At 43.2% G+C, this 12,614-nt stretch overlaps 1 protein-coding gene across 1 annotated transcript in view; it reads right to left on the reverse strand.

The window, feature by feature from the left end:
• Positions 1 to 12,614, reverse strand: part of SYN3 (synapsin III) — a 187,255-nt gene that overhangs the window by 5,368 nt on the left and 169,273 nt on the right. The window contains exons 11-13 of the mRNA XM_079304510.1: positions 7,746 to 7,880; positions 2,767 to 2,851; positions 1,224 to 1,518 (exon numbers count right to left, since the gene is read on the reverse strand). Coding sequence (XP_079160636.1) covers positions 1,224 to 1,518; positions 2,767 to 2,851; positions 7,746 to 7,880 — 515 coding nt within the window. The remainder of the gene's footprint in view (positions 1 to 1,223; positions 1,519 to 2,766; positions 2,852 to 7,745; positions 7,881 to 12,614) is intronic.

The following is a 12,614-nucleotide window of genomic DNA, read 5'->3' on the forward strand; positions in this document are numbered from 1 at the left end:
GTAATTTCACTAGTAATACAGAAGAATGGATTAATAATAGGGGTCACCTGTCTCTCATCAGCCTTACCAGGAATGATGGTCTTGGCCTTTCAGCTGTGAGAGCACCAGAGGTTGGGTAAGTTTGTGTCCAGATCCCCTGCAATGTGTGCTGTTTCCTGCCTTCTTCAGCCTGTCTGCTCTGACTGTCAACTCTCTAATGCAGGTCTTTAGGTTGATCACTTGGGTTGACATTCCAGCTCCTGCTGACTGTGTATCTGCTAGTGGTCAAGTTCAAATCAGGACTGTGCTTGTGAAGTAAATGTCCCAGTTTTCACTGCTAAAACATTCTTAGTTTCTTCTGATCAGTAATAGGTATCCAGGACAAAAACAGACTGGAAAAAGTACCTGAAATATGTATAGTGTGGTGTCTGCATCCTTAGGACCAACATTTTGATTGTTAAGTACACTTCTTTTAGTTTGCCTTGCTAATGTAAACATCATCACTGAAAGCCTGTTCTAGAACAACTCTCCTCTGCTTCTCAGAAATTGTCTTCTTATTCCTAGCCCATGTTTTGTTCTGGCCTGTTCATACCAATTTGCTTGTGTTAACTTCTAGTCAGCATCAGACTTCTTTTTGGTCAGTTTTCCTACCATGGTGCCAGCTAGATATGCTCCACAAAGGGTGACAGCAAAAGGTGCTACTAAATATCCAGAGATAGTTCAGCAGTGTGCTCAGCTCCAGAAGAGTATTTCCCCACCCAGTCACTGTCTGGAATTTTACATACATGAATAGGGCCACTTCCCCCTGTCTCCTCTGCTTTTTTGCTACCAAATGCAAAAAGAACCTTCATGGCTCCTGCACTTAGGAAATAGTGAAGGAATAATTCCTGTTGAGCTTTCTGCCCAATCTTGTGCTTTTTGCAGCCTGTGAGGATTATACACCCTTCTGGGAAGGCAGTGGCCAGGCTCGAGCACAGGATTAACAGTGAGCACATGAGCAAGAGGAAGAGTGTGAAATCTTAGTGATGTCAAATACAAGCTGTTCCTCCCGACAAGAGATCACTGCTGCGCTGTTACACCGAGGGATTCACATTTACCTCTGAAGTCACTCACAGTTGTGCAGGCCTTTGTCCCTGGGGAATACTGCCTGACAACAGGCAACACGTTCTTCATGCCAGCTCAGGGTACTTTTAGACAGCCTTATTCTAGTATCTACAGATACTAGGAGTTTGTCAGAGACTTACTTCAGGTGTGGGTGTGGGGTGGTTTGCTGCTTGGACATTTCGGTGGGGCTGGGCTGGCTGGGAGCCCGCCCTTGCGCAGGAGGCCTGGGCTGCTGTGGAGGGAAGGCGCCGGCCTTGGAGGCCTGCACGGGAGAGGAGCCAGCTGCTGATCGGACTTGCTGTGGAGATCCAGGTGACCTTTGCTGAGGGGAGGTGGACTGGGGACTCTGGGGCTGCTGTCCTTGGGGAGACAGCCGCTGCTGGGGGGGCGCGGTCGTCCGTGGCGGCTGAGATCCCTGTGGCTGGCGCGGCCCACCTGGAAGGGACACGCAGACATAAACGTGAGGAAACGCATGCGTGGGCAACAGGCACGGAACGTCTCTATGGATGGATGGGTTTTGATAAGAGGAGAGACTCTGAATTCAGAGTAGCTTCATGGAGAAGAATATGGCAAATCCTCTTACAGGCCTAAAACTGGTGTCATGCCCTCCTCTCTAGAGCTGTCAATTTCTCTGCCTTCTTCAGGCATTAAAGAAATTCCTCTACTCTTCCCAAAGGGAGTCACTTCAACCTGCCCTGCCCTTCATATGTCTGATGTTTCTTATCTTCGGTGAGCACTTCCTGCTTGGGAAAGGAAGAGAGACTGGAGAACCAACTCTGTGAAAACCTGACAAAAGTTGCAGATAGTGTTGTGAGAGCTGGCTGGATTTCACAGGTGGTCAGGGGACTTAGGTGAAATAAAATTTTACAGAGAATTGAAGGGAGTACTGGAGACAGATGGGGGTAGTATCCTGCAAGGCCAGCAGCTCATATCAGTCATAGTATGGAATGCCAACATTACATATGTGTGTTTGGTATCAGAAATGCTCAATTTTGGATGCAGTAAAATTGTGACCAATGAGGAAAAGATAATTAGAGGACGGTGTTAATTTGATAGAAGGTTGAAATGGAGAAAGGAAGAGAAAGTGGCAAAAAGGAGGGACTAATGAGTTATGTGAATTGAGTGGTTGGTGAGGTCTGTCTACCCACAGGCCTGTGCTTTATCACCTCAGTGTACATTAGGACAATAAACCAAACCTGTTGTTCTGATTAAGCCACATAAGTCAAACCTGCTTCTGCTGTCAGGAGGAGCTGGGGATGTGCTCTGGCTGACATGTGAACTCCTGAACAGATGGATCAAGGATCCTGGCATTGCAACATTGATGTCTGTTCCAAGTCTGACAACACTAGCATCTTCCCATCACTTCTTAACACTTGTAACTGCACAGCTTTGTGCAAACACAATATACTCTGTGTCCAGAATCCTGCTCCAGTGCCAGTTCAAGCAGCCTTGTTTTGCTGAGCCAAGTCCTACCAATGGTATCAACTGGATCTATATCAAATTTTCATCCCACTTTCTGACCTTGGAATATGACAGTATCTACTTTAATGGTACACTGAATTTGCTGCCTGCTTGGCAGTGAATTGGAAAAGGAGTGAAACCTTTATCCTGATAACCTTTTATTTAGAAAGCAAACTGATAGGACTCAGAGACATCATTGTCATAGGAATCAGAGACCTGTACCTTGTGGGGGAGGCCGTGGTTGTGACAGTTGTCCAAGCAGAGGTCCAGTCTGAGATTTCATTGACACAGGCTGAGCTTGTGGAGGCTAGAGGGGAAAAAAGCCAGTCCAGTTAATACAGAGTCCCCAAAGAGAAGCCCTGAGGTAATACAGGAACTGTTGAGTCATGAAGTGTTCCTTAAATATACACTCACACACATGCAGCACCTGGCTGGTAAAATCTCATGGGACTAAAAGGAGAGGTGAGTAAAATAGAGCATAGAAGTTGTTTGCTCACAGGGAATAACAATGAAGTTACAATTTAGAATGTTTTTTAGGCAGTCAGTAATTACCAAAAGTATCTGGCCCGAGGGGTTCTCTTAGTCTCATCTCCCATTTTGGACAGTTGCCAACACCAGATGTTCTGAAGGAAGGAGGGATGAACCATGGAAATGTCTATGGAGTAATCATCTCTGTACCCTAAGGGGTCTCCTCTTGATTGCCAAGAAGCATAGGCCAGCTTCAGCCCTGAAACATGAAGCTTATTATCTGCTCCACAAAGTCTTTGCAACAGTTTCAGATATTTTGTTTTGATATTTATATCCAGACCCTTTGAGTCTTGCTCAACTTTCAGCCTCACTGTCTTTCCCATTTCTTATCTCTGTTGTTTTCTTCTGAGTTTTGAGACTAGTTCTCACAACCTGCCCATACTAGGCCATTCATTATTTTACAAACTTTATCTGCTCTCTCTCTTATTCACCTCCTTTCTAAAGCCAAGAGACTTCAGAATCCCTCCAGTCCCTTCATGGGAATATTTCCAAGCCCCTAATTGTTTTCATCACCAACTTCTCTTTCCCAGCTTTGTAATTTCTCCTGCAGATGCCAGAGATGGGTCTGCTTACATTTTTCCAGATGAAGCAATATCTGGGTTCTCTGTATACATTGCCAGTTCATTTTTCCTGCATCCTAATTTCCTGCTTTTCCCTTGTCAACACAACCATAGGCTGAGCAATGGTTTTCATTAGCCGGTATGCGACAAAGTATTTCTCAAGGGAATGGCTGGTGCCACTTGAAAGTTCTGCACATTGTTTATGCTCTCCCTCTCTCTACCCCCAGCTTAGTTTACCCTCCAGTCTTCCATATGGAGTTTCATTTGCTGTTGTGGTGACTGAACATACATAGCTCTGTCAGATGTTCTTCACTGCCTTCCCTGGTCCTGACTAATGCAAATAATTTGGTGCCATCTGCTCTTTCTTCTCTCTTGCTGTTTAGTCTTTTTGACAGATATTTTAATAAACAGATTAAGCAATGCAGAGCTGCTGCACAAAGGGCTGGTCCAAAGTTAACAAAAGTCTGAGTAAGCCTGTTGCACAAAATTGTTTATGAAAACCAAGGAAGCTGGAGACAGCCTGGTACATGCTGGATTATTTACATGCAGAACATAATGATAAAAGGGTCTTCAAGGCTCCTGAAAGGTCAGGAGAATGAGCTAAGTGATTCTGGAAATGGGAAGAAATGGTTCATTGTTGGAAGCACTGAAATTAGTTTCAACTGATTAACATAAATGTGATGAAGTTGCCAGCCCATCTTTTGCACTATTTATCTGGGACTTCCAAATGGATGGGGAAGGCAAATCTGGGAGTTTTCCACTCAAGGCTTCTAGCCCTACATAGCTTGAAAACTAAACCTTGCCTTGGTGTTGATGGAAATTAACTGTTCTAATGCTGTAAGATGTCTTGATTAGACCAGGCAAAGAAAAGGAATTGGATCTCATATTCACCTCCACAGCCTTTCCCTACATTCAACCAAGGCATCTCAGAGATAAAAGCAGAACAGGTTCTTGAAGCTGAGACATGAAGGAGTGAGGGCCAGCCCAAGGTCTTCTGCCTTTGGAAGAGAAACAGTGGAGGGAAAATCTGGTGGTGGGTCAGAGAGGTGAGGGCAGAACCACAGTGTAGGCATGAGACTGGGTTTCATGTTGAGAGCAAACTTGTCATTAACATCTTAGCCTGTCCTGGGCTCTACCAACCCATATATCAAAACGGCAGGCACAGTGTCCTTGAAATATCCCCTCTGTTAACTGTTCACAAGAATTAAAGTCTCTAACATCTGTATCTGAGGTCAGCTTCTGCTACACAATAAAACTTTACCTTTTATGCTTTCTAAAACTTTATCCTCCATGCTTGCTTTTATAGCTTGTCTGTTTCCTTGCCTAAGGCTCTTTGATGAGCTACGAAATTCTGACTGATTGCCTGCTTTCTACCACTTCATGAAAGAATTCCCAAAGAAATTAAAGGAAAAGAATTGAAAGGAATGGGACATTTTTTCTTCTTCACATGGTAATCACATGGTAAATGCCCTTAGCTGTGGTTTCTGCTGATTTATTTATTCTTCTGTATTCTTCTTTAAATTATTATTTGAGATAATTCATAGTCTATGACTTATTTGCATCAATTTTTCTACATTTCTCTTACAGGTTTAAAACCACATATTTTGTATTCGTTGTACACCAGTCCTCTGAAGCAGAGGACTATTTCTAATGATATTGCACAGTTTTTTTGGCAGCTTAGTCACTTCCCAAATTCACTTCATTGGATGTGATCATCTAGAATTGGGGGCTTAATAATTTTTTTTTTTTAATATCAGTCATCACTGATTTAATAAATGTTTTTGTTCTTTCTGTGGCATTCTGATCAGGAAAAACTATAATGAAGTAAAGAAGTTCCCACTTTTAGCAATAACATTTACTAGAGCCACAACACTGTCCCTGTTGTGACTGGGAACACATGACAGTTCCAGACCTGGAACTCTTCCTCCCTTAACTTTGGATGATCCATAGAGCCCACCAAATTGCTTATTTTCTGATAAACTCAAAGAACTTGTTTCATTCTTTCTTCTATCAAAATTAATTTCTGTCCTATTTACATTTTCTTTTATTACTGTATGATGGCATCTAAGGGTCTTAAATGTCAGATTTCCAAATTTGAATTTTTTTCCCCCCATTTGTCTTGAATGTCTTTTTTATCATTTAATTATATGAGTTTATTTCTCACATTCTTGGTTCATGAGCAAATCAGAAATGTATATATGCATTCTGGAAAACAGTGTTCTCTCAAATAGCATCTGTACAGTTTTACTGCTGGGAGTTGATAAATTTTCTTTTCTCATACCCTTACTTTTTGATATCACATTTTTCCCTTGGACATTAAATCTAATGGTACACACTCACTATCTGAATTTGTACCTGGATATTTTTTATGGCAAAGTCAGGGTGTTTTTACCTCCCTCTGAATTGCTATCCCACTGTGATATTTGACTTGCTTCATGATAGCTGAAGTCTCATATTGTTATGACTTGTTACTATTCCATCTCTGTCAATTTTGTGCACTCAGTTTCATAATTTCTGTTTTTCTCAACCCAGAGACTAGTATAAAGAGGTCCAATATAATAGGTATAAGTATTTTATTCATACTCATAGATATCCAAGGATTAATATTTCTATGTATTCAGTTGTTCTGTCTTTATGTTCAGAATTGCTCTTTGTGCTCCTTCTGTGGAAGTCTTCATCCATAGCTCTAGTTCTGCATCTCACTAGCCTCATATTTAATTATTTCTCTCTGGACACTTCTAACTGTTATAACATTATGTTAGTAATGTAGTGTGTACAATTTTTGTCATGTTTGTGGCACCAAGATCTTTCTCTATAGTAAAACACTCTAGTTAACCTGTTTGTAGGTTTAGTTTTCTTGATTATATATACAGGTGTTTCTAGGTTTTATTCCCAATGAAAACCCTTTTCTTATTTGACACCCCATCCCTTCAAGATTTGTTTTGGCCTTAATTTAGGTCTGCTGTAATCCAATCCAATCCTGTACCAGTATATTAGGGACATGGAAAACAGATGCATCTGTCCACGTTCTCAGTTTCTGTTGGCTTGCCCCTTTGTTTTTAGTTCACACATTCTATATCTTGGCTTTTCAAATGGTAGTTCTTGATTCCATTTTGTAAATGCTGTCTCTTCTGTACCACCTTCCCTGCCTCAAAGCATTTTCAGTGTCTATTTAATGTTTACTGCTTCACTCTAGCTTAAACTTGCAGTTACCCCAAATACCCCTTCATGCTGGGACCTGGTTTAGCAGGAGTGGACTGTCATATAATAAAGGCAGAGCACCATAAAATGCCTTCTCCCATTTTTTTTATCTCAAATGGAAATGAAAATTGTACCAGTATGTTGCAATCAGTTTTGTCCCTCAAGCTTTTTGCTCTCTTGTCTCTTCTGTTGTACAGATTTGTTGTCCTCAAGCTTTCACACTTGGATAGATACTGAAGGAGGTGTAGCAAGAACACCTGGATAGTCAGGTTATGTTTTGGGGTGTTTCATTTATATAGAACTGCCCCTGGGAAAAGTGGGAGTAAAATTAAATGTATTTGATACTCAAAATGGATGGACGCAAGAAGAACTAAGGGGTCAGTTTAAATGCAAAAGTAATAGATTCTCACATGAGTTCAGCTTTAGTAAAGCCTCCCCTGATGAAGGTGGCAAAGGACATCTCTGAGGAAACTGCAGTAAGGAATGGAACAAGTCTTGCTGTAGATTCCCACTTTTTGCTCTTGAAAGCAGAACAGGGATGTGAAAATCAGAATGAAACCTATCCTGAGGGATGGTGTTAAATGGAAATGAAACTGGGTATTAGAAGTACCTCTAAAATGCCTGTCTTCAATGTGAATCAATGAATTTAGTCTGGATGCATGGACATGCTACTGGTGTGATGTCATATTTATCTGAAAGGAGAGTGAGGGAGAGAGATGGGTTCCTTAGGGACACCCACTTTAAAGAGCCTGTGAGAGTCTCCTTTGGAAGAGCAGGAGTCAGTCAGTCCGATACACTCCTACATGGGACTGTTCAATTCTCTGAGATGTCTGACTGCCTGACACATTCAGCAAGGATAAAGAAAGAAGTTCAGGGAAATAACTTGGTCACAAGGTCTCTATTCACTCGTACCCAAGGCCTCAGAGGTGATGGTGTAGATCCAGCAGTGACGACAAGCTGTGTCATTTTGGAAACAACCAGGTCAGCTATAAGTTGTCTGTCCTCTTCTATGTGTTCCCCAATCAGGGGCATTGAGCTGTCCATCACCTGCCACAGGAGGCAAAAACAACAGTTAGTAAGGTGGTCTCCTGCTGGTAGATGCCTGTTTCAAATCACCTCTTACATTAACCTGTTTTGTGTCTCCCCATCCTCGCCAATATCTATAGTTACTGCTCTCCTTGTGCTGAAACATGCTTGAGTTTTCCAGGTGTGGGACTTTGCTTAGGGCTTTTTGGACATGTACATCCCCCAACTCTCCATCTTCTTTGCTTTCACAATGGAGCCAAGCCAAGACTTACGGTGTTTGGAAGCTTTCTAAATCAACTTAATAGAGATTTTCTCCTTCACATGTCCTGAGGAGATGCCTCTGATGGATAAGGTCTCTCTAGCATTGTCTCACAGTATTTGGGGATGTCAGTGTAACTTAAAGGGCCGCAGGAGAAGAGAAACAGCATGTACTGAAGCCTGAGGAGATGAGAGCAACAGGGATGGAGGAAACCAGGAAACATTTGGGATTAATGAACACAAAGCATTGCATCCTGAGAGTGAAAATAAACACCACAGATGTGTAATGAATAGGATGTCACCAAACCAGCACCAAGCACAGGAAAATAAACTTGATCTCTGCTTGTCTTCTTGATAATGCTGTGATACAACTGCTTCCCAAGCAAGTTCTACAAATCTACTGGGGAAAGCTGGGAAACAAGACTGTGGGGATGGGGGAAGGAAAACTGTCAAAGGGTCTTTGAGGTAAGAAATGGCCTCACAACAATAATACTGAAAGCTCAGCAGACCCCCAGCTGTATAGCAGCCCTGAACATAATTTTCAACAGTTCAATATAAATCAAGTATTTTGCAAACATTAGCTAAATCCCACAGGAAGAACTGTACTCTGTTGAAGTTAAGATTCAGCTGGAGTAAATATAATAGTACCAAAATATCAGGGTTGGAAGAGTTTATTTTATTTTGCTTTTATTTTTAAAGCAAACATTAAAATCCCTGGAAATGCAAAGTTGAAGGTTGAATTGCTCAAGAAAGGCACTGACTCACGCTCAGATAAAAATCAGAAGTGCACTCCACCCTGGCAAGGCTGCAAGACTACACTCTTGGAGGAAAATGGAAAATTATGTACCCTCTTTTTTTAGATTTAAAGTAGAGGAAATCAGTAAGGTGAGTTCACTGAGTTTGTATTCTGCTCTTTTCTTGCAGAATAATGGTTTTGTTTAATTTCTGTAGGTGTCTTCTATGAGCACTAGAGAAGCTCCCTAGAAAGTTTTAACTATGATACATGTGGAAAGGGTCTTTATATCCATGGCCTGCTTGGCCCAGGGGACAAAAGAAGAAGGTTGGAAAATTATATGTCAAAATTATATTGGCAAAATACACAAGGTGACTTTTCCTTCCACTATCCACTTAGCTGTTCTGCCGTTGAGAAATGAGGTGAGGGATGTGATGCTTCCTAACAGTGCCAGGGAGTGGCCAATTCCCGTCTGGGTCTCACTGGCCAGGGCTCCTGGGGGCCCTCCAGCAGCTCTCTGCGCACATTTCCCTCCTCTCCGCCCCTATCTTAAAATGAAATGCGGCAATTACAGTTCCCGAGAGAGGCGGTCTCCCGTGTCCCCGCACGGTGCGAGGGGCCCGTGTGGCCACTAGATGATGCCCTTACCCTGCCGAGAGCCAGGCGAGCCGCGCTCCCGGCTCCCGCCCCCCAGAGACACGGCTCTTCTCAAAACACCCCGAGCCCCGCTTTTCACAGGCTCGTTTGGGCTGGAAGGAACCTTTAAAGGCACCCCAGTCCGATACCCCTGCTATGAGCAAAGACATCTTCAACTAGATCAGGTTCCTCTCGAGCCCCGTCCAACCTGACCTTGAGTGTCTCTGCAGATGGGACATCCACCACTATCCACACTGCAAAAAAATTTCTTCCTTATCTGCAACTGGAATCTTTTAGTTTAAAATCGTTATCATCTGTCCTGTTGCAACAGACCCTGCTAAAAGGCTTGTCCCTTTCTTATGGGTCCTCTTTACATACTGGAAGGTGCTATAAGATCTGCCCAGATTCCTCTCTCCTCCAGGCTGAACAACCACAGCTCTTTTGGGAGCTGTCTTCATAGGAGAGGTGCTCCAGCACTTTAATCATCTTCATGATCCTCCTCTGAATCTGCTCCAACAGGTCCATTTTTCTCCTGTGCTGAGAACCCCAGAGCTGATTTCCCTATTTCAGGGACTGCTTTTTCTTCTTTCTATGGCTGCAGTGGCTGAAGAGGAAGATAGTGCTTTATAAACCAGAGGCACCAGGGGGAGTGAACCCTGGAGCAGGTTCCACCTGCACCAGTGAAGGTGCACCCGGGATGAGGCTATCTGCTGTCCTGATGTGTAGTATCTGGCAGGGGAATGTGAGGTGTGGGAGACAGCAAATACAGGAGTGAACAATCACATGCACAGGGAAGGTATTTGAAAATGGCAGTAATTTCTGTGGGTGAAATGACACAGCTGGTTGCCACTGAATTGAAAAGAATGAGTGGTCACCTTGCCTGTCCTGCAGGAAGGGTGGATTGGTCTGGAACTGGGCAGATACAAATGCTGATACTGAACCAATCAACTGGCTGAGAGTAATATGTGAATTACAGACAGATTGGACTCATCCCTTCCCAGGTGATCACAGAACACCTGGGCAAGGTAAGATGATGTCAGCACATATGGATGCAGCCTTTGTAGCTGCCCAAGGTCAGTGGCTGCTCCTGGTGCAGCTGCTGTTGCCTGAGAAGGTGTATGAGGGGTGATGGAAAAGTGCCCAGGCAGGCTCAGGAGGAGACCATCCTGGTTCTCCCTCTGTGCCTATCTGATGCTGAAGCCTGGGCTTGCTTTTTCACACTCTGATGTGTGAGAGTGGAGTGGACTGGAAGGGAGGGAGGGAGGAAGGAAGGAAAGGAAGGAAAGGAAGGAAGGAAGGAAGGAAACTGATGATTGGACATATCAAAACAAATGACAGGCACTGCTGAAGGGATGACCAGTGGTTCGATGAGCATGTCTAGTAGCACATCTTAGCTGTATGCAGTCAGGGCTTATCTTATTCTTCCAGGAGGAAGAATAAATCACATGGACCATTTTCCTTGCCCTCTGCTTGCTTCATATTTTTCATCTTAGCAGAGATGTGGAAATGAGCTAGATTAAAAAAAAAAAAAAATAGAGGGAGAGGGGTGGTTATTAAACCATACATGTTGCTGAGCTCCAGTAGAGAATTTGTATTATTTTGAGGAATTCTGATTGAGGGCTGACTACTTATGTTGAATATTCCCTCAAAGTGATGAAGTTCTTTAAAGCAGAGCAAAAAAGAATCACCAAAATTTACTGTTAAATTCACAATCTGTTTCAATATGAATAATGAAGATGGTACACAAGTGTCTTAAGAAACACAACAGATACTGCTGTTTGTCATGGGAAAAGAAAAGAAGGTGAAGTTCAAGTAAGAGCAAACACCATGTGTGCAAGATTACTCTTGTGCTGTTGATAGCTCATCTGTCTTAATCTGATTTTATTTCCAAAAACCACTGTGATAAATCTCAGCTCATAGAACTGCCCATCACTAACTCTGTGAATTTTTCCTGAAGAACTACTTTGCACTGTGAAAATTAATTACTCCCTGCAATTGCATTGTGCAAATTCCTTGTTTTTTCAGCCCATTTAAGCATGCTTTCTTGTAAAATGTCACAGCACACTGTTCCTTCTTACCAAGAAAATACAACTGTCACTCTGTCAACTTTTTTCTCCCACTATCAAAAGAAAAAAAAAAAAACAAAACAAGGGATCAGTTTCAGACCAAGAAAAGTACCCCAGGAAGTTGGCTGGAGGCAATTAATTACTTGTCAACATCTCCCTCAGATCTGCATAAAAAGGTGCCTGTCTGGCTTTGTTCTGCTCCTTATTTTACTCTTTTCTATCAGCCTGGCATCTGAATGCCTGCTAGATGTTGGTATACCAGGCCTGCTCAGTCAGGTTCTCCACTGGGATAATTCAGCATGACCCATCTGAAACTATATTGTGTTTCTTCTGATTTGTGTCATATCAGATGCATTGCTGCTCACCTTGGTCACACAGAGAGGAGCCTGGGTGTGCATTTCTCTGTGTGCAAGCTGATGATGGCTGTTAGGGTACGGACGTGCTTTTCACCAGTCAGTCACACACAGTGGCAGATGTGAAACCCAGAGGCATACCCAGACAGAGGCATATAATCTTTAAGCCCAGAACTAGCCATGTGTGCACGTACATAGGCTTATGTGCAAGAATATATGCAGGGATATGAAAACCACATATCAAGTCTAACTATGTGTGGACACAATCCAAATGTCCCTACAGTTGCCTCTGCTTTCTTGCTCTTTCTTTCCCAGCTGCAGGGGCATAGAGATTTTAAAGTGCACAGCAGGGAAACAGTCTGCTCTAGGGGATGTTCCTCTAGGTGCTGATGAATTGCATACAGGAGCAGACCCATTAGCCCTGGCCCCATCAATTCAGGAAAAGACAGAGGCTTGCCAGCGTTTGGTTGCTGGCAGCACGCTTCTATCACATGGCCTTTGACAGGTCACTGCTCCCCTCCCTGGGGAGAGCAGATACATAATGCAGGAATGCACAGTCACTGGAGGGCTCATGTGGTTCTCATCAGCATCCCAGCCCTCAGCGGGTGGGACTGCTCTCCCACACATAGCTTTGCAGTGTGTCAGCACCCCTGCACCAAGCCAATAGGCTGGCTCTGCTCGTCTGCCTCAGCTGGCCTGTGTTGGTGGA

The sequence above is a fragment of the Erithacus rubecula genome (genome assembly GCF_903797595.1).
Source record: "Erithacus rubecula genome assembly, chromosome: 4".
In the NCBI taxonomy this organism is placed as follows: domain Eukaryota; kingdom Metazoa; phylum Chordata; class Aves; order Passeriformes; family Muscicapidae; genus Erithacus; species Erithacus rubecula.